The sequence below is a fragment of the Microplitis demolitor genome, chromosome 8 (assembly GCF_026212275.2).
Source record: "Microplitis demolitor isolate Queensland-Clemson2020A chromosome 8, iyMicDemo2.1a, whole genome shotgun sequence".
In the NCBI taxonomy this organism is placed as follows: domain Eukaryota; kingdom Metazoa; phylum Arthropoda; class Insecta; order Hymenoptera; family Braconidae; genus Microplitis; species Microplitis demolitor.
The window spans coordinates 7,999,310-8,022,555 of NC_068552.1; the positions used below are offsets into that span (position 1 = coordinate 7,999,310).

At 32.0% G+C, this 23,246-nt stretch overlaps 1 protein-coding gene across 2 annotated transcripts in view; it reads left to right on the forward strand.

Annotated features, from left to right (window-relative positions):
* The first annotated feature begins 3,562 nt into the window (after nt 1–3,562).
* Nucleotides 3,563–23,246, forward strand: part of LOC103577995 (cubilin-like) — a 318,246-nt gene continuing 298,562 nt past the window's right edge. For both annotated transcript variants that reach the window (XM_053741631.1, XM_053741632.1), the window contains exons 1-12: nt 3,563–3,711; nt 3,777–3,906; nt 3,992–4,183; nt 4,259–4,312; nt 4,710–4,850; nt 4,961–5,064; nt 5,162–5,552; nt 5,616–5,928; nt 6,013–6,338; nt 6,416–6,769; nt 6,835–6,997; nt 7,386–7,576. In XM_053741631.1, the coding sequence (XP_053597606.1) occupies nt 3,611–3,711; nt 3,777–3,906; nt 3,992–4,183; nt 4,259–4,312; nt 4,710–4,850; nt 4,961–5,064; nt 5,162–5,552; nt 5,616–5,928; nt 6,013–6,338; nt 6,416–6,769; nt 6,835–6,997; nt 7,386–7,576 (2,460 nt within the window). In that variant the 5' untranslated portion in view covers nt 3,563–3,610. The remainder of the gene's footprint in view (nt 3,712–3,776; nt 3,907–3,991; nt 4,184–4,258; nt 4,313–4,709; nt 4,851–4,960; nt 5,065–5,161; nt 5,553–5,615; nt 5,929–6,012; nt 6,339–6,415; nt 6,770–6,834; nt 6,998–7,385; nt 7,577–23,246) is intronic.

Sequence of the window (23,246 nt, forward strand, 5' to 3'; positions counted from 1 at the left end):
TAGATACACGGTTAAAATTCTCGCGCTTTCACATTGTTTGACGCATACTTATCACGAGACTCGATCGCGTATCTTGATTTAGCACATAAATAAATGCACTACCAAAAAACAACCCAGCAAAGCAGGTGTTCGCAGCTAGTATTTCGTATGCTGAGCATTATATACTTATGCTATAATTTTATACACATAAATCCAAATTTATAGGTGGCTGTATATTAGGGTGCTTCGTTTCCGGCGAAAGTATTTTTTTCATTGCTCATCAAGCAAAACATTGCTTTTTATGGTAAAACAAAAAGTCCTGCCAAGTTTGAGCTCTTAATTCCAATCCTAAGTACTTTCCATTTGATTTCCAAGATTCCCCATTTAAAATACACGTAAATTAAATTACTTTTTTTTAACTTTCTAATACTCAGCTACGTTTTATGATATCGACGCGACTATGGTCGCAAATTGTAGGGCATTTGTTCATCTTCAAAAGTGCCCATATCAACTTAGCTGTAATTCGAACTGTTTCACTTGTGTCCCTTGCGGAATTCATTTTTTATATCAAATTGACCTTTATTGGCTTGCAGAACGAAAACTAATGAATGCACATCAAAAATGTTGTTAGGAATTTGGTAGGAAATTTTATCCCCTTAAAAAAAAGTCATATGAGTCAAGTCGCTAAAGTCTATGGTTTCCGAGTTATAGTGATTTCAATAATTTAAATAATATAATATCAATTGTCATTATTTTTTTTAATACTATATTTTTCAAATTATTAAAATCCCTATAACTCGGAAACCATGGACTTTAGCGACTTGACTCATAGGACTTTTTTTTAAGGGGATAAAATTTCCTACCAAATTCCCAACAACATTTTTGATGTGCATTCATTAGTTTTCATTCTGCAAGCCAATAAAGGTCAATTTGATAGAAAAAATGACTTCCGCAAGGGACACAAGTGAAACAGTTGGAATTACAGCTAAGTTAGTAGGGGCACTTTTGAAGAACACCAAATGCCCTACAATTTGCGACCAAAGTCGCGTCGATACCATAAAACGCAACTGAGTATTAGACAGTTAAAAAAAAAGTAATTTAATTTACGTGTATTTTAAATGGGGAATCTTGGAAATCAAATGGAAAGTAGTTAGGATTGGAATTAACAGCTCAAACTTAGCGGGAATTTTTATTTTACCATGAAAAACAATGTTTTGCTTGATGAGCAACGAAAAAAATACTTTCACCGGAAACGAAGCACCCCACTGTATATTGATACATATAAATTTAATTTTTAGATAATTTTGCGTATAATCATAATATATTGTAAAATTATATGATTAAAAATATACTACTGTATATTTTTCCGCCAATATTCTATTGATTACTTTATCTACTATTCTATATATGTTAATATAAAATAAAATATTATTTCTTATATGTTTAGCAGTATATGACTTTTTCATACGGATGCAATGTAACGCTCTAAAAGTAACTTAACTTCTTCATTCAAGAGGTTGTGTCCACTTTCGTTTTATTGACAGAATATAATAGTACGATATATTAAGAACACGAATTACATTAATTATGATGATCATATCACTATTTGACGTACTTTAATAATTTTATTCTAATATTTTAGATAGTTCTATTTCAGATAATGTACAATAAGATATCTACTTCCATTTCAGATGCTGAATGGCCTTTTTTTATCATCCCGACTAGAATTTTCCATAAGGACCTGACGAGGTCCTTATCATGTTAACCTTATTTCAATTAAGGTCCCGATCAGGGTATTCTGATGAGGATCCTGATATTGATGTAAAGCTTAAAGCCCATGAGGTCCTTATCAGGATTTCCTTATAAGGTCCTTACCAGGATATTCTAATCAAATCCTTATTAGGATTATCTTATTAGTAATTATTAAAAAAAAAATATTAAATTGCAAAAAAAAAGAGAAATTCAATCTGATTGAGAATGTTATCTATTGTATTGAGAGCATTAATTAGAGGAAGTAAACATGGTTTGTATTGATGGAAAAATTCCGATGACTGCTGGGCTCGAACCTGCGTCCTTCCGATTCAAAGTCCTCGATGCTATCCACTGACATACATATGTGATCTCGAAAGTGTAAATATAATATTCATTATGATGTCAAAGAATAACTCATAAAGAGGTAAAAATTTGTTCTGCAATGATTGACGTGATTTTTATATAATATTCTTTTGTACTTTGCATTATTTTTAGTCTGCAAATAAAATACTTGGAAGGATGGAATCATTTTTTTTTTAAGGATATCCTGATAAGCTCCTGGCAAGGAACTTATTAGGTCGACCCGATGGCAAATAACCTTTTTTTGAATAAGGATATCCTGACGAGGTCCTAATCAGGAACTCGTCAGATTGACCCGATGGCAAATAACTTTTTTTTGAATAAGGATATCCTGATGAGGTCCTTACAAGGAACTTGTCAGGTTTGCCCTAATAAGGCAAATCTTATATAAACATGATAAGGTCCTTATGGTACTTTAGGCAAATCAGGAAGAAATTCTAGTCGGGATCGTGCACTGAGAAAAAAAACTGGTTTTCTGAACTATGAAAAACATAGTTCAATGAAACCTCCATTATTACCCTTAGTTCAAATAACTAATATATAGTTGTAAAATGTACGATGATATCATAGTTGTTTCATCTGTGGTAAAGTTCAATGATCAATGACAATAGCGAACGTAACTTAGTAAAAAATGGTATTCTTATTACAAAAAAATAATGAAGAAAAATCCTTAATTATCTTCGTTGACGACTTGAATGATGCTAAATTACTAAAATTACAATCGTACAATTGCGGAAACATTTGTGATTCTGCTGAAGTATAAGTTCTGAGAAATGATATTAAGTTACAACAAAACAAATGCTTAGTTAAAACTACTACTTTTAAATAGTTTCGGGCACTATGATATAGTTGAAGAAACTAGAAATATTGGGCAAGATGACTATATTTTTATTCCCATCCCTTTCTAGTTACCACAAGCATGCACTTTTCTCTTACTGTGATTACTTGCACAAAAAGAGAAAAATTTTAAGAAAATGGAAGTAAGCGGCTTATGGTATCTGATTTTTACTCTGTTTCTAGTTGTTTGAAAAAATTAGTTTTAAAAGTAGGAAAAATGTATTAAAATCAAACTCCGTTCCAGCCAAAGTGACCCTACACGATTAGTTTCAGAAAATTGGAGCTGAAACAGAGTTTGACTACACCTCGGGTTACGCTTCTTGCTTTCATTATCAATGAGTATTGTATATATTCAATTAGAGAGTTCCAAATGTCAAATTCAATAAAACTAAGCTCTTCTTCAGTCTCTAAAACTCACATATAAGAAGTTCATGGAAGGTTAGTCGGTTGTCAAATTTATTTGTAAAATAAAGTTAATCTTTCATTTGATTTTTAATCTCAGTAATAATATATTGGGCGGACTGTGATATGAATTTCATACACGCCCACTCGGAAAACCTGATTATACTCAGCTATTGATTCTAGATCTTACTTTAGTTTATGACCGATTTTATAGAACTAAACATCACTCAGAATGACATTAATAATTTTGTTAAATTAATTATTATTTTGTATTATGTAAATGCTTATATTCTTTACAATAATGAAGTTCAAAGTGTTGTGGTTAATATTTTTACTATTACTATTATGCAAATCATTTTGTGATGCATGGATGGACGAAAGGTTTTTTTGATAAATATTTGTATATTTTAATTTTTATAAATATACTTGAGTTGTTATTTTTTTAGACCTGTTTTGGAATCTGTTGATGGAAATCTTATTATTTCAAGTGCAAAAGATAGAAACATCACGATTAAAATTTTAGGACATGGATATTTCAATATCGAAGACATCGATTTACTACGTGTTGCCATTTCGGTAACTTATCAGTTTTATTGAATATTGTTTTGTTGTCTTCAACATAATAATGAATGAAATTAATGTTAAATGATTTAATAACTAGGCAAGAACTGCATCCCGTTTAGTTGAACAATGGCGCGATGGGTTTTTGAAAGATTTAGTACAAAAAGTACAGAAGGCTGATCACGCGATCAATGGTCCGTATGGATTACAAAGACGTTTAAATATTTTAGAATACGGTATCGATACAACATCAAATTCTTCTGGTTCACGGTTTTCGATCCCGTCGAATGACGTAATTAAGTTTAGCCGTTTTTCTTACTGGATAGTTATTTTAAAAATTGTTTTATCACAATTTTTTTTTTTTTAGAATTATCCTATTGATGATGTGACCAAATCAACTCTTTACACACTTACTGATCGAGTAAGTTCGTATTTTTTTTAATCATGAAACTATTATAATATCCACTCAGAAAAAAAATACTTTTATTTAGAATATTTACTTGATACAAGAACATATATTCTTGGTAATTTTCGAAAATATATAACTTTGTCTCGAGAATTCGTAGAATTGATGAAAATAATTTTTATTTTATTCAAGTGAAGCTATTCTTTTGTTTACTCATAATATAATATCAAATTCATATAAGAATACAAATAAATTTGATGCTCTTATCTCAATAAATTCATAATTAATATTAATAAAATAAATATTTGGAACGGATTTCTTGAACCAAGAAATTATTTTCTAGGCAATATTATTTTATTTTCTCAGTGTAAAAAAATGATAGATTTTCTGTACATCATACATTTTGTATTAGGTTCGACGAATAGAAGGACGATTGCGAACAATTACATCAAAACTACGGCAAAATCAATGTACAAGTAATCCATGTTTGAATGGAGGAACTTGTATAAGAGTGTATGATAACTTTCAGTGTATATGCCCTTCTTTTTGGGAGGTAAAAAAATTTTTTTAAACTCTCACATTTTCAATTTAAATAAAATAAAATTCAATTAGATTTTTTTTTTTTTTTTGAGTAATTAAATAAATTTTAAAAATATTTCAAAGGGCTCCAACTGTGGTATTGACGTGAATGAATGTGCAAGATTGATGGGAACAGACTTAGGTTGTCAGAATGGCGCAACTTGTACAAATCTTCCTGGATCTTATCAGTTCGTTTAAATCCAAAGCTAAAACATTTATACCATTACTTTGTTTTGAAATCAGCCATTATACGTATTAATATTATTATGTTAAAATTATTTTCAGCTGTTCATGTACATCAGGTTGGTACGGGGTTGATTGTACTTCAAACACAGTGGCTTGTAATGCTCAAAATTCTCACACATTGTGTGGTGACCATGGGACATGTGTTTCTACCGGAACAACTCGCGGTTATACTTGTTTATGTTCACAAGGATGGAAGTCAAATGGCGATGATCCTGCATGTACAATAGATGTCGATGAATGTGCAGCAAAGCATCCTCCTTGCTCAATTCAACCATATGTACCTTGTATTAATTTACCTGGGGATTTTTATTGTGGCAGTTGTCCAACTGGTTACACTGGAAATGGCCATTACTGTGCAGATATCGACGAATGCTCATCAGATAATGGCGGATGCAGTATGATACCAAAAGTTCAATGCATCAATACAATGGTAATTAACATGCTAATGTATTTTTTTAGTTTACCTCATTTTAGTTGCAATTACACTACCTAGGGATCAAGAGTATGTGGATCTTGTCCAACTGGTTATCAAGGTGATGGTGTTACATGTGTATTCGTTGGAACATGTAGAATCAATAATGGAGGATGTCATCCACTCGCAACTTGTATTGACAATCCTGGATACAATAATCTTCTTGTAGAGTGTCGTTGTCCGACTGGATTCTACGGTAGTGGAATGGGTCCTCAAGGGTGTCAGGCAGGCACCATTGGTGATAACGGTCCTTGTGCAAGTAACCCATGTATTCACGGACATTGTATACCTCACGATCAGAACTTTATCTGCAGATGTGATTCTGATCATACAGGTAAATTACTTTTTCTTAAAACTTGTTCTTAATTATTATTTGGACTATATTTTTGGTTTAAATTGATTGATTATTCAAATAAAGGCATTACATGTGCTACACAAATAAATCCATGCTCTCCGAATCCATGCAAAAATGAGGGAATTTGTACTCTAACAGAAACACGAACAATATTATGTGAATGTACAGCAACTTACTCGGGTCCTCGATGCGAAACGCCAAAAGAAGCTTGCGGAGGCGTAATTCGTGACTTATCCGGTACTTTAACGTATCCTTCAAGTGGTCTTACATATGGGAATGGTCTCAGCTGCGCTTTTATTTTAGCCACAAATAATTCTTTAGTTTTAAATGTTACTTTCACTAACTTCGATTTGGAATCAACTCCTGGATGCCGACATGATTTTCTTCAAGTATACTTCCTTAATAATTCATTGTTAAATAATCAGTTTCAGAAAGTATTACGTGTTTTTTGTAATTCTACCTATAGATACATGATGGAGGGAATGCTGGGAGTCATCAACTTGGAAGATTTTGTGGAAACAATTTACCATTGAATGGAAACATTATCTCCACTCACAATAGTGTATATTTATGGCTTCACACAGATAATAGTATTACTCGTACTGGATTTTCACTTCATTGGAACAGTATCAAACCTGTTTGTGGTGGATTATTGGATTTCGAACATGGAACAATTAGTTCACCTGGATCACCTGGAAGATATTCTCCGGATAGAGATTGTACGTGGCACGTTATGGTCCGTATGGGAAAACGGATTCAATTTCACTTCTTTACCGTTATGATTGAAGAACATCCAACTTGTGATATGGACTATCTTGAAGTATAATTCTAACATAAACACCTAATGTATTCATAAATTATATTGTTTTTATAACTTTGTGATAGATTACCGAAACTGTCAACGATAGAGAAGTTCAACTGGGAATTTATTGTAATCATTCTCATCCACCACCTCTTGTTACTTCCGGTTCATTTGCAACAGTTCACTTTCATTCAGATGATCATGGTCAAGACTTAGGGTTCCAAATCACCTATTCAAGTATCGAAGGTATTCTTAAATCTTTGACCAAATTTACGCTTATGCCAAAAAGTGAAGGAACAGAAAAATTTTAGAAATCTTTTAGTGATTTTTGCAGGCTGTAACTTTGTGAAATATAATCGTAACGAGATTTTAAAAAAGCATTTTATAGCTTGAAATTTCTAGCTTTGATGCACTTCGATCCTAAATTTTTTCAAGCTACGGCTATTGCGCAAACGAGACTTTTTTAAAATCTCGTTACGATTATTTTTCGCAAAGTTGCAGCCTTGTGAAAATCACTAAAAAATTTCTAAAATGTTTTGTTTCTTTAATTTTTGGAACGCGTTTATTTAACAGCTAAATCAACATGGATAAAATCAATTTTAGCATTTTCTCAAAACTGTGTTATCTTATCTAGGAATTCCTGGTTGTGGGGGAGTATATACTGCCGCTCAAGATATTATCTCTTCCCCAAATGATCAATCATCTTACTTACCTAACATGTTATGTGAGTGGAAAATTCAGTTACCAATTGGTGAAAAAATTAGAATTACTTGGATTACTTTTGATCTCGAAGAGTCAGATAGTTGTGCATTTGACTACCTTCAGGTGAAAATCTTTGAAGTATTTATTTATTCTCTAACTTAATTTGTTTTCTTATATATTATATATATTCATTAATGTATATATTAATTACGCTTAGTTTATAAAGAAACTTATTTAACTAATCCATAAATACATATTTAATACTTTAAAGTTATGTAATTCTCGAGCAACTTTTAGAAGTTCATACTTTCAGGTGAAATTTTTAAAAGATCATTTATTTTGAATGTGTTAATATTTGTCGTAATTATAAAAATAACAAATGGTTTTTTAGCCGCTTATATGATGTAACACGGGGAAAATTCAACCTCGATCCGTGGTTAAAAATTATTCGAAATAATGAATGGTTATCCGTTTAGCGACAAATTGGGTGATATCTATGATAAAAAATTTAGATTTTGACCGAGCAATCGACCCGACGTTGAGATTGAGGAGAGCTCCGGCTGAGACGCCGAACTGAACGGCCACGTTTCTGTATTTTTGAACAATTTGACTTTGACCAAACGAGCAAGTACGATTCCGACGTTGAACAATTCGATTTACGACTTTTTAGACTAATTCAGACTTTTGTGTGATTAACGAGTAAATAAAGTAATCGAGATAAAAATAGTTTCGATTGAACAATAACCGTCTTTCGTAAACAAGTGAACAAGCCGAAGCATCAACGTGAAACTGAACAACGTGTGCGACCGATTTTCGTATAATGACCAAGTAAAATACGTTAATGTTCGTATTTATTAATTAATGGTATTAATCAACTTATTACGCATAATGACTAGACGATAGTGCAATCGAACATGATACTGGAGTAGAATATTAATTGATATTTTATTTTATGCGAACATTTCTAATTACGGAGTACGCGTTTCTTCTTTGTCGCGGCAGTCGAGGTGTGCCGTGAAAAATACTTTGATGTCACTTGTCAAGTATTTTGTTGATACTTACGTTGTATGTGTGTCTCCGGACAATAAAATAACAGTGATTTTTATTTCGTCAACCGATTTAACTGCCTTAGTGTTTTTTGATCAAGTACGAGTATTTTTCGAACAGTTTTCTTTATATCGAGTCGAGCCAATACCAGCGGCTGATATTTTGTTAGTAACCGATAATTTTTGAGATACCGTCCATACGAAGTCACCGATGCTCGAAAAAAATCTACGATCGACCGAGACTCGGCTACCGATGCTCGGTGGAGCCTATGTGCTCTATTATCAGCTTATGGCTAGCAACATCAGTCACCCAACTATATTCATAACAATGAAATACGATCATCAGCCGATTCTCGATCGATAATATGATAAATTTTATTTTGCGCATTCGCACTAAATATCACATCAGCTATTTTTAAGCATTATTCACCTGTATGTACTTTTCATTAGAAAGAAGCAATCCTTACTGAATATAACGGAAAATAAATTTATCGCTGTTATTAAAAAACATTTTTTAGTTTATAAAATCATGTCTGACTGTGCAAAAAAAACATCGGGCATTGGAAAAATACATGAATAATAGATCTCAACCGTCTAATACACCCTCACTGTTATTTGTTAATGATTATAGTACAAATGATCGTGATCATGATAATTTACACAGTGTTTTAATAATTTATAAAATATAGTAACAATTGTCCTTTTTTTTTAATATTATATTTTTTAAATTATTGAAACTCCTATAACTTGGAAACTATGGACTTTAGCGACTTGATTCATGAGACTTTTTTTAAAGAGAATAAAATTTCCTACAAAATTCCCGTTTCCATTTTTGGTGTGCATTTATTGGCTTACGTTTTGCAAGCGAATAAACGTCAACTTTATAAGAAAAATGACTTCCTCAGCAGTCATCAGTGAAACAGCTGGAATTACAGCTAAGATACTATGGGCACTTTTGAAGAACAACAAATGCCCTACAATTTGCGACTAAAACCGCGTCGATATCATAGAACGCAGCTGAGCATTAGAAAGTTAAAAAAAAAAAGTAATTTAATTTTAAATGGAAAATCTTTAAAATCAAATGGAAAGTACTTAGAATTAGAATTAAGAGCTCATATATATATATATATATATATATATATATATATATATATAAATATATATATATATATATATATATATATATATATATATATATATATATATATATATATATATATATATAATAGGACGCTTCGTTTCCGGCGAAAGTATTTTTTTTGATGCTCATCAAGCAAAACATTGTTTTTTTTTTACTAAAACAAAAATTCCTGCCAAGTTTGAGCCCTTAATTCCAATCCTAAGTACTTTCCATTTGATTTTATAGATTTTCCATTTAAAATACACGTAAATTAAATTAATTTTTCTTTTAACTTTCTAATACTCCGCTGTGTTTTATGATATCGACGCAGTTTTGGTCGCAAATTGTAGGGCATTTAGTGTTCTTCAATAGTGCCCGTAGTACCTTAGTTGTAATCCCAGCTGTTTCACTTGTGTCCGCTGTGGAAGTCATTTTTCCTATGAAATTGACCTTTCTTGGCTTGCAGAACGTAAAGCGATGAAAGTACATTGATAATGTTAACGGGAATTTTATAGGAAATTTAATTCCTTTAAAAAAAAGTCCTATGAATCGAGTCGATAAAGTCCATAGTTTCCGAGTTAGAGAAATTTTAATAATGTGAAAAATATAATATTAAAAAAAAAATGACAATTGATATTTTATTTTTTAAATTATTAAAATCATCGTAACTCGGAAACTATGGTCTTGAGCGACTTGACTCAAAGGACTTTTTTTTAAAGGAATTAAATTTCCTATAAAATTCCCGTTAACATTATCAATGTACTTTCATCGCTTTACATTCTGCAAGCCAAGAAAGGTCAATTTCATAGGAAAAACGACTTCCACAGCGGACACAAGTGAAACAGCTGGGATTACAACTAAGGTACTACGGGCACTATTGAAGAACACCAAATGCCCTACAATCTGCGACCAAAACTGCGTCGATATCATAAAACACAGCGGAGTATTAGAAAGTGAAAAAAAAAGTAATTTAATTTACGTGTATTTAAAATGGGAAATCTTGGAAATCAAATGGAAAGTACTTAGAATTGGAATTCAGAGCGCAAACTTGGCAGGAATTTTTGTTTTAGCATGAAAAACAATATTTTGCTTAATGAGCAACGAAAAAAATATTTTCGCCGGAAACGAAGCACCCTAATATACATACACTTAGCCAAAAAATTAAAGGAACAAAAAAATTTTATGAATTTTTTAGTGATGTTTGGAAGGCTGTATTTTCATAAACAATGATTGTATTGAAAAAATAAAAAATGCAAATTGAAGCTTGAAATGTCTAGTTTAACGATCTTTCAGCAAAATAATTTTCTGAGCCACGGTTTTTGCGGAATCATAAGAAATAAGTTGAGACAAAATTTTACTAAATTTCGTAATTTTTGTTTTTTAGGTGTACAGGGCCGGAAAATTTTTTTTTCAAAAAAACCAATTAATGGTTCGTTTAGGAAATTTATGCACCTACATTTTGCTTTTTTTGTTTCTCTGTACGACAATTTGCTGCTGTGATATCAACCTTCAAATGAAAAAGGATCATTTTGTCTTTGATTATCGATATCTCAGCAACTAATGGTTGAATAGTAATTTAATGAGCAGTTTGAGAAGCTTGAATAAAGTCCTTAAAAGCTCCATTTTCGATAAAAAAAAAAAGATTTTTATATATTCTTAATATAAATTTGAAAAACCCACAAAAAATGGTAATTTTCTGGTTTTTTAGTCAACTCATCGCTACTTGGCAAATATTGATGGAAAGAGTAATGTTGCTATGTGATTTTATAGCTTACTGTACCCCTAAAAACCCTGGAAATTTTCAGATTAACCCATTGGATCGTTTGTCCGGGCCGGTTAGTATAAGTTTTACAAAACAATTAAAGGAACAGGTTTGGTTCCTTAATTTGAGTTATCAATACCAACGTGAGAAAATTAATTTTTTTTGGATTTATTTCCATTTTTGCGTTAGTTAATCATTAAATATGAGGTGGAGAGAAAAACAAAATTTTTTTTTCCGTAAAACGAAAAAAGAAAAAAAAACCCTCAGTAAAACATACAAACAAAAATCTGGGCGTCGGTTGACCCTGCGGGCCGGCCCCAAAACTTCCCGCTGTTTTCGACCTCAAAGAGCTCGAAAACATTAGTGTAGATATATTTTCGAGCTCTTCTAGCTCGAAAATGCTATCATATGCAATTGTTTTTTTACGATCTTTTCAAGCTCTAACAAGTTACCTGTTATGCTGAAGTTTGAAAATTTAAGAATCGAAAATCATCAATGAAGCGGTTTTTAAAATTTAGTTCCTGATTATGTTCAGTAAAATAAGTGTATTGAGGCAGAAATCAATGTCAGGGATCAAAATCAAGATTTAAATAAGTTTTGACTCATGTAAGAAACAATAAAATATGAAATATCCGATAAAAATATTAAAAACTACGTTTTATCGATTTTTTTGTTGATAATATGATTTAAACTAAAAACCAAGTTCGATGACATTGTATGATCAAAAGAAACCATAAAAAAGATGAGTTGGTATGATATCAGGCACATTTTAGTATGTTATATTATGATTTATCCGGAAAAAATAACATAAAATGTTATTTTTTTAACTTTTCAACGCCGATATCTTTTGAACTAATCAATCGATTTCGATAGTTGACGTGGCAATCGGCGCGTTTTATTGAATTCTAGAGCTGATTAAAATTTGAAATCGATCACGTCAGTCGTTTCGAAAATATTTAGAAAAAACCGTTTTTCACCATTTCTTTCTCCCGCGATAACTCTCGAACGAATTATCTGATTTTGATGTTTGAGGTGGCAATCGACGCGTTTTATTGAGTACTAGAGCTGATTAGATTTTGAAGTCGATCGTATAAGTCATTTTTGAGAAATCAATAATAAACTAAAAAAAAAAATTTTTTTTTTCGTAATTCGCAAATATTTTCGAGTTCATTGAATCAAATAATCTGAAATTTTCAGGAAAGTTGATGGCCAACAAGCTCTTTCGATTGCCACCTCAACCATCCAAATCGATTCACTAGTTCAAAAGTTACAAAGAGTTTACATACACACACATACACACACACACACACAAATACATACACACACTCGGACATCATTCTGAAAATAGTCAGAATAGCTTCCTAGGACCTCAAAACGTCGACATCTGATGAAAACTCGATTTTCGAAAATCGGGGTGAAAACAATAACTTCCCGGAATTTTTGAAAATTGTCGATTTTCTTAGCGGGAAGTTAAAAAGTAAAAAAATTCTTGTTTTATCTTGTTTTTCGTTAAAAAATTTTTTTTCTTTCTACCTCACATTTAATGAATATCTAACGCAAAAATAGAAAAAATTCGAGAAAAGTGAATTTTTTCATGTTGGTAATGATTATTCAAATTAAGGAACAAAACTTGTTTCTTTAATGGTTTTGTATAACTTTGGGCAATCGGCCCGGACAAACGTTTCAATGGATCAATCTGAAAATTTTTAGGGTTTTTAAGGGTACATTAAGCTGTAAAATCAACTTACAACACTGATCTTTTCATCAACATTTGAAAAGTAGCGATGAGTTGATTAAAAAACCAGAAAATGACCATTTTTCGTGGGTTTTTCAAATTGATATTAAGAATAAAAAAAAACTTTTTTTTGTAATCGAAAATGGAGCTTTTACGGAATTTATTCAAGTTTCTCAAACTGCCCTTTAAATTATTGTGTGACCATTAGTTGCTGAGATATCGATAATCAAAGACAAAAGAACCCTTTTTCATTCGAAGGCTGATATCTCAGCAGCCAATTGTCGTACAGAGAAACAAAAAAAGCCAATTGTAGCTGAATAAATTTTCTAAACGAGCCATGAATTAGTTTTTTTCGAAAAAAATTTTCCCGGCCTCGTAGACCTAAAACAAAAAACTAAATAATTTAAAATAATTTTATCTCGACCTATTTCGTATGATTCTGCAAAAACCGTGGCTCAGAAAATTATTTTGCTGAAAGATCTTCAAACTAGACATTTCAAGCTTCAATTTGCATTTTTATTTTTTCGACACAATCATTTTTCACGAAAATACAGCGTTCTAATAATCACTAAAAAATTCACAAAATTTTTTTGTTCCTTTAATTTTTTGGATAAGTGTATATATATATATATATATATTAGGGTGGGCCAAAAAAAATCGATATTTTTTTTTTACTCTCACCCGAAAATATCATTGGATATATCCAAATAAAAATTCTGTTCGAAAGACAGCTCTTAATTTCGATTTTAAGAGGTTCTCCATGGAACTTTGAGATTTCTCATTTAAATAACATGGGAAAAAAGTTTTTTAACAGTATTTTCTCCTGCAAGCTGGGAAGAAAATTTTTTTCGATAAAATGAATACATAGATCGTTTTGAGCATTAACTCTTTGTCAGAAAATTTCATTGAGTCAAATATCAATCATCAATATTTGAGTTTCTACGGATCTTTAAAATTTCAATTATCTAATATTTCGCGCTTTCTGCATTTTGCAGCTAAGCTATTGGAGATAGAACAAGAAGTTGAATCCCGATTTTATAGTTTGTTTGATGCCCTATTAAAAAGTCCTCAATGAATTTTTCATATTATTAATAACCAAGTTACCGACTCAAAAATTTCCTTTTTCTAATTTTTCGCACGGAAAAAAATGATCGACAATAATTGTAGTTCAACTTCTAATTATTTATGTTATGTTCAATAACTAATGTCGTTTCAATCAGTAAACTTATGATATTAATGTTTAAACTGCTATAATTAACAGTTAATTATTGATATATACTGCTTGACTATTTAAAATTACTACTCAAACCTTAAAAAACTGCAAGACACTTGTCAAAAAAAATGCATTGGTTATTAATTTTTTACGTTCTACTCAGTAAAATTTACTGAGATTCGGTCTAGGCGCACTGTTGACGAGAATCTCAGTAATATTTACTAATATTTTTTTTCCACGCGCTTTTATCAATTGAACTACCCTTGTAGTAACCGCCAGGCATACAACAATGCCGATGGCTGCCCTATTAACGACTTGCAATCATTGGCCGATGATCAAAATACAATTATTGGGCCATTGATGGTTGATGACTGGCCCATGGATCTTGTATCGAAATCGCGAGTGATACACTTGGCCAGTCATTCAGTCAATGGTTGGCCGATCAATAGGTAACCTTGGTTGGCCAATGATCAAATCACATTAATGGGCCAGTAATATTCGATAACCGGCCCATGGATTTCGTATCAAAGGCATTGGTTAGACCATTGGCCACTTATCCAGCCGATGGTAGACCGATCAATGATTATCGACGGTTTGCCGATGATTGAAAAACATTCTCAACCCAGTCGTAAGCTACAGAAGGCTGACAGTATTTTGATCACAATTTTCGTGCTATATTATAAGTGGATGAAAAATTAATCTATTATTAATTTTTTCCAAAATCTTTGAAATATTTAAATATTTATTGGAATATTTATTAAATACTTAAATATGTATTGAAATATTCATTTAAAATATTTAATTAAAAATTTTTATTTTATTTTATTGTCTTTCAGTTTTTATTTTTTCTAACAAAAAGTGACTCTTGTCTTTTATTTCTTTTTCAGTTTGAAATTTAAATGAATTATGTTTTAAGTTATTATTTTTTTTTTTTCAGCGACTAGACTATAGATTCATATACTTGTGGAAGTTAGTCGAGATTATAGTCTATTGTGAGCTTCCGCTCCTTACACGTGGTGTGTTAGGTGAAATTATAAGAAAAAATATTACTTATTTTATTAAATTCAATCGTTTATTTGAGAAATCCCACAAAGCAAAAAAAGTAAATTTTTCAGGAAAAGCAAAATTCATTTTTCTGAGATAAGTTAGCATAGAAATTATAAACCAAAAATGAATAATAGTCATGTTAGTACCTCTGAAAAAGATTCGATGATTCAAAATTTTATTGTAAATTACTACGATTAATAATAATGATTTAAAGTTGATTGTGACAGAGAAAAAAGTTCAGAACCTTCTTAAAAAAAATCCTTTTCTTTTGAAATGAATACGGAAAATAAGTAAGATCTCAGAAAGCTTTTTAAAACAGGTGACTGATTGTACATAATATATAGATTCAGCGTATAAACATGAATTGTCATTCCAATAAGAGAATGAACTTCGGGTATCGTCGGTTTTTACTCCCACTCTGGATGTTTTATGTACTAAATGTTCTCCCACTTTTCTCTACACATGCACAGTTTATAAATGTTCGGTAGTGGGGGCAATTTCCGAGGTCCATTGTTTTACTGGGACCACAATACGTGCAATAAACTTCGGAAATTATCTTTAAAACTGTGTATACGTTAGGTTTTCAAATTCACTACTGATTCAAGCTCTATGACTTTTTTTCTGTTAGTTATATGAAGAAAACACTTTTGTACATGTTATGTCCAGATAAGCTCTAGGTTTTAGTTTTATTGTGAGCGTAAGAACGATAAACCCCGCAGGGGCCTCTCTGTGTATCGATGCAAAATTTGGATTTTTGTACGTTAGAGAAATTTGTGATTTCACTTACCTTTTGAGTGTATGACTGCTTACTTTAAAATTTGGCCTTCGTAACGTTGGCTGGAACTTTCGTGAACGGCGACCGATGGTCTTTGATCAAACGTAATTTAGTCCAGGAAAAAGGAATATGGTTCTTAATATTAGAAATAATCTAATATGCTGGTTTTCCCCAATGGTAATAGTTTATTCAGTAATGGCCTTATCGGCGGGCCGTACTCAGTTCCAAAGATATTAAATTGTTCTTATCAATGAGGTTATTTTCTTTTACTTAAATCTCTAAGTATTGCACTTAATTATTAGAAATTACATTTACAGGTTTAAACTTTGGATTTGTTGAGTCTTTAACTCATTTGAGTTCGGTGTGAATCCCCGACTTCAGCGATTTACTCGAATGAGAATTGCTGTTTACACTATTAACAATTGTTATAAAATCACCCACGCCTCCTCGTGTTTTGCATGAGCGGTACTGCTCGTGTGGTGATTTTCGAAAAAGAAAGTATAATTTTGAAGAGACAATTTTGAATAGAGATTTTTACGGTAACAAGCATCCTGCCACGCTTCCTCGAGTGCACTATCGAAACGATCTTTCCGTGGGATTTTATAGTAACTTGACTGTTTAGATTTATTTAACAAATATAAACTAATCAGTTTAAGAGAAATAGAAAGTAGAAAAAGCGGGTTGCCTAAACGGAACACGGTTTAGAACTCACGCGGGCCAGCAAGGAAGATACATTAACTTCTCAAGCGTTATAGGCTGCCGCACCTTGGTGTTTGTTGTTTTTATTGCCTTGGTTCGCGGTTCTGGAAAAAGTAATTTAGGATACATAATTGGATAAATTTAGGATACAGTCAAGTGTAATTCCCTGATTAGAGGAAATGTTAACAACGTGCAACGAGATGTTGGCAAAAGTTACTGTCCTTAAAATTGTCAATGCTGCACTTTGCAACAGGCGCGGCAAAGAAGCCCCTTTAATGTATACGGCAAGCCGGAAAATTAAATTTTCACAAGACTGTGTACTGTGATTTTCGAAAAAAAAATTTTTAATACTTTTATTTATAAAAAACGAGAATAAATTTTTTTGACATGTAATTTGAATGAAGAAATAAATATTCCTTGATCTCTTAGCAGGAGTGAGATTTCGAGCTGCTCTTTTGGGAGGATTGTTTTTACACCTAAGACTAACTTTTAAAACCATAAGGTTTGTAAAAAAAAAATGAAATTTTTTTTTTTACACCCTAATACATATGAATCGTTGATTCGAAAACCCATAAGTCATCATTTTTACGAAATTGGGTTCTTTGCATTTTTGTGTTCTTTGGATATTCCTCCATCGAAATCAATCGAAATATGCATCAAATCAGCGTTTAAATTTTAACAACACGCGAGATAAATATCTCGTTTAGTTGAGGAACCCCATAAGTCAATGACTAATGGGGTTTCTCAAATAAGCATGCAATTTTGGATTTACAGAAATTATTCTCTATTTATTTTTTTACAGAAAAATATTTTTTGAGTACAAAAAATAATTTTGAATTGAAATTGGCGTCTAAAAAATTAATGATTATTATTATAATTTACGCATATTATAGTTCCAATACACATTTTGTACTCCATTTTAAAAATATAATAAATAATTGACGGAGAAAAATTGAAAAATGAACGATCATAAAACTATTTTTTCCGTTTTGTTGGGAAACCCCATAAGTCAATCAACTTTAAATCATTATTATTAATCGTAGTTATTAACAATAAAATTTTGAATCGTCAAATCTTTTTCAGGGGTTCTAACATTACTATTATTCATTATTGGTTTATGATTTTTATGCTAACGTATCTCAGAAAAATGTTTTTTGTTTCTCCTGAACAATTTACTATTTTTGGCTTATAGGGTTTGTCAAATAAACGATTCATATATATATATATATATATATATATATATATATATATATATATATATATATTAGATTGTTTTTTTTTTGCGACTATTTTTTTTTCGTTCCCATCCCGAAATTTTGTTGGAAATACCCCCAAAGAAATTCCCTAAGAGTTTGAGCCATTAATATTAATATTAAGTACTTTCCCAGAGCAGGTGAAGATTTCCCGTTAAAAATACACGTAAACTTGGGTTTTTATTTTTTAAACTTCTATAATTCCGCGGCATTTTATGATTTCATCTCGCCCAAAGTCGCAATTTTGTCTGAATTGAATGATCTACAAAAGTGTCCGTTGTTGCGAAATCGTTACTTATTCGCGTGGGATAGTACGGACTGCTAAACAGAATTTTTTCATAGGATTCTTGTTTTTTTCACTCATTATCTCATAAACAATAAGACCTACAGAAAAAAATGGAAATGATAATTTTATAGAAAACTTAATTTCCTGCAAAAAAGGTCCGTAGCACCAAATCACTAAGATTGATATTTTCTGATATATTAGACACATAGTTTTATTTCTGGTTCTGAAATCGGGAAACTGATCTCAGGAGTAGGTCGACTCGTTCTGACTGGACACGCGGCTGAAATATAACTTATCCTAAGTGACGCTGGTGATAAGAAAATTTGATCAAAGAGACTCAATTAAATTATATATTATAAATTTTATTTAACCAAATCCCAATTTTATTTACACAATAGTTTCCCCTTTTACTAGTTTTATTTTATAATTTATTAGTTAAGATTGAGCGTCTTACATTAAATTTATTTATGATTAAAATACACAAGATTTATTGGACGCAGGAAATGAAATTGATAATTAATTAAAATTGCGCTTCGTTGAAGAGAGAGAATCATAATATGTGTATACCTGATTTATTGAGAAACTTATCGGATCTTTGGTCGATTTACTGGTGGCACTGGTCGCCGATTCATCTCATCTTGGTCCAGATGATGTTGATCTCCAATGGTCCCTCGGGCTCGGGAATCAGCGTCGGCAGATCGTCGCAGACGAAGTTAACCACACAAACTCACTTAAAATCACTTTGGTCTTTTTTGACCAAATAACAAATTGCAAATCAAGTAAGCTTTGGTGTGTCAAATAAATCACCACTTATCGATTTATAACGATTAATTTTAAGTTAAACAAATTCGCAAAAGAAACGATGTAAGAAAATTTTAGCGCGACCGTCTGGTTAAAATTCTCCAACCTGAGTGTATACAATAAATCGAATCAGAACTGATCACTGGTACTAAATGACTAGGTATAACAAGCTTATCGTTAGGCCGGCTCATATAAATTGTAATAAGTTCTGATGATAGAGTAGGGACCTCGCTAAGCGTCATCAGTCCACTCTAGATGATGGCCAGGGCCTAAGTCTTCGAGCAAGTGTTTGCTAGCCTTTCTATATGCCAATTTTGTAGGCGTGGAACTGCCCCATTATCGTCTGAATTCAAATAGGATTGGATCTAGGGGGCTTCTGACATGCCCCGAGTAACTGAAGAGTATTAATCAACATAGAATTGCTCTAATAGATGGCCGTAGAATCGGTTGCGCACAATTTTCAACTCAAAAAATCAGAAACGCACGGATACAATTTTATAATGAACTACTTTTAGGGAGATTTATGAATGAAATAAATTAAAAATATTATTTAAATTTAAATGTTGTTAGGATAATTGATAAGATTTTTTAATAGTTTAGCAAATTTTATAAAATTTTATCTTAATGTGTAAAAACTTTGATTTTCATAACGATCTTTTTTTCTGGCCGTTCAGAATTTTTAAAAACTTCTTACTATTTAAGGGACTTTGATTAAAATCTTTTTGAAGAAAATTGATTAAAATCTCTTTGAAGAAAATGTGAAGTTCGAATAAGAAATATCAACAAATTTTTGAATATTTTCTGACATTGCGTAAAAATTTACGAAATAATTGAAATTTTATGATATTTTATGGAGTTTTAAATTATTTTCTTACTGATTATTGAACAGATGATTTAAAAAACAAATAACAACTAAAAAAAAAAAATCTGGACGTCGGTTGACCCTGCGGGCCAGCCTCAAAACTTCCCGCTGTTTTCGACCTCAAAGAGCTCGGAAACATTAGTGTAGATATATTTTCGAGCTCTTCGAGCGTGAAACTGCTATCACATGCAATTGTTTTTTTACGATCTTTTCAAGCTCTAACAAGTTAACTGTTATGCTGAAGTTTGAAAACTTAAGAATCGAAAATCGTTTAGTTCCTGATTATGTTCAGTAAAATAAGTGTATTGAGGCAGAAATCAATGTGAGGGATAGAAATCGAGATTTAAATAAGTTTTGACTCATGTAAGAAACAATAAAATATGAAATATTCGATAAAAATATTAAAAACTACGTTTTATCGATTTTTTTGTTGATAATATGATTTAAACTAAAAACCAAATTCGATGACATTATATGATCAAAAGATACCATAAAGAAAATGAGTTGGTATGATATCAGGCACATTTTAGTATGTTATATTATGATTTATCCGGAAAAATAACATAAAATGTTATTTTTTTAACTTTTCAACGCCGATATCTTTTGAACTAATCAATCGATTTTGATAGTTGACGTGGCAATCGGCACGTTTTATTGAATTCTAGAGCTGATTAAAATTTGAAATCGATCGCGTCAGTCGTTTCGAAAATATTTAGAAAATACCGTTTTTCACTATTTCTTTTTTCCGCGATAACTCTCGAACGAATTTTCCGATTTTTATGTTTGAGGTGGCAATCGACGCGTTTTATTGAGTACTAGAGCTGATTAGATTTCGAAGTTGATCCTACGAGTCGTTTTTGAGTAATCAATAAAAAACTAAAAAAAAATTTTTTTTTTTTTCGTAATTTGCAAATATTTTCGAGTCTATTCGATCAAATAATCTGAAATTTTTAGGAAAGTTGATGGCCAACAAGCTCCTTTGATTGCTACCTCAACCATTCAAATCGATTCATTAGTTCAATAGTTACAAAGAGTTTACATACATACACACACACACACACACACACACATACATACACACACTCGGACATAATTCTGAAAATAGTCAGAATAGCTTCCTAGGACCTCAAAACGTCGACATCTGATGAAAACTCGATTTTCGAAAATCGGGGTGAAAACAATAACTTCCTGAAATTTTTGAAAATCGTCGATTTTCTTAGCGGGAAGTTAAAAATCGGTCTATCGGTTGACCCTGCTGGTCAGCCCCGAAACTTCCTGCTGTTTTCGAGCTCCATGAGCTCGAAAACATCGTTGTGAATACATTTTCAAGCTCATCAAGCTCGAAAATACTTTTGTATACCATTATTTTCGAAAAAAACCGTTTTTAGCGTTTATTCCTCCCACGATATTTCTCAAACGCATCGAAAGATTGAGATGGTTAAGGTGGCAATCGATGAGTCTTATTAAGTTCTAGAGCTAATTAGATTCTGGAATTGATCAGATAAGTTAATTCGAAGATAATAGAAAAAAACCGTTTTTTACCATTTCTTTCTCCCGCGATAAATCTCGAACGAGTTATCTGATTTTAATGTTTGAGGTGGCAATCGACGTGTTTTAATAGATTCTAAAGCTGATTAGATTTTGAAATTGTTGGGTTGAGTTGTTTCACAGATATACGCAAAAAACTATTTTTTACTATTTCTTTCTTCCGCGATAACTCTCGAACGAATTATCCGATTGAGATGGCTAAACTGGCTATTGACGAGTTTCATTGAGTTCCAGAGCTGATTAGATTTTGAAGTCGATCGTACAAGTCGTTTCTGAGAAATCAATAAAAAATTTAAAAAAAAGAATTTTTTTTTTGTAATTGGCCAATATCTTCGAGTCTACTTGATCAAATGATCTGAACTTTTTAGAAAAGTTGATGGCCGAAAAGCTCTTTCGATTGCCGCCTTAACCATCCAAATCGGTTCATTAGTTAAAAAGATATAAAGAGTTTACACACAGACACACACACACATACAGACACTCGGATATTATTCTGAAAATAGTCAAAATAGCTTTCTTGGACCTTAAAACGTCGATATCTGATGAATTTTCGATTCTTGCAAATCGGGGTAAAAACAATAGCTTCCCGAGTTTTTCGAAAATCGTCGATTTTCTTAGCGGGAAGTTAAAAGAGAATTAATCTAAGTGAGATTCGTACCCAAACTTGCTAGGTACTTTTAAAGATAGTTATTATTATTAATATTATTTTGATTATTATTATTATTTTTTTTTTTTTTTAAGTTTAATGCTCAGGGGGTTATCCCTGGCAGTCCGACTCAACAGAGGGCCTCACCTGAGCGTTAAATTATTACTGCTGCGATGCATCATCAACAAGATGATGAGCATGCTCAGCAGGCCAAGTTTCGTTGCCTAACTAGACGGAGGGATCCGAGTACGACAGCCTTTTGCGTCCGCGATTCTAAAAACTCAACTTGCGATAAACAAGTTGGGATTGTAGCCAATGCCGACACAAAAGTCTGTTTCATCACTCATAAGTCGCCAACAATGAGTACGACAAGCTTAACACGGTAGCCTGGGTAAAGTTTGCCAATTTCAAACAGGAAATCCTGATGAATCTGGTGAATGTTCTCTTTTTTGGCTGTGATATCATACTCAGCCGGAGCTGAAAACTCAATAACATAAATGTCACCAGTGGTTTTATCGAAGAGCACAATATCAGGTTTATTATGGTCGATTTTCCGCGTTGTTGCGAATGGCACGTTCCAATAAATACGGCAACGGTCATTTTCAACAACTTGCGGAGTATTTCCTCGCCGATAAGGCAGCACTGGTGTTTTATCGATACCATGCGTGTATCTAAGGTGGTAATAAAGTAGTCTCAGAGCAGCATTTTGACGCTGGACGTATGCATTTCTTGCCAGCACAGGACATGCTGACAAAAGATGCATAAGCGTTTTTGGATGCTGTTTATAAATCCTGCACAAAGTGTCGGGTAGCTCCATCTGATGCACTTTAGCACGGTATTCGAGAGTGTTGATAACACCATCTTGGCAGGCAAAAATATACCCTTCAGTCTCGGACATCAGGCCAGCTGACTTAAGGAAGGAAAACGTCAGCTAGGTGGACAAGCCATGTTCAAGTACGTGTTTGAAGAACACGCTGTGCATGGACTTTCCATGTGTGTG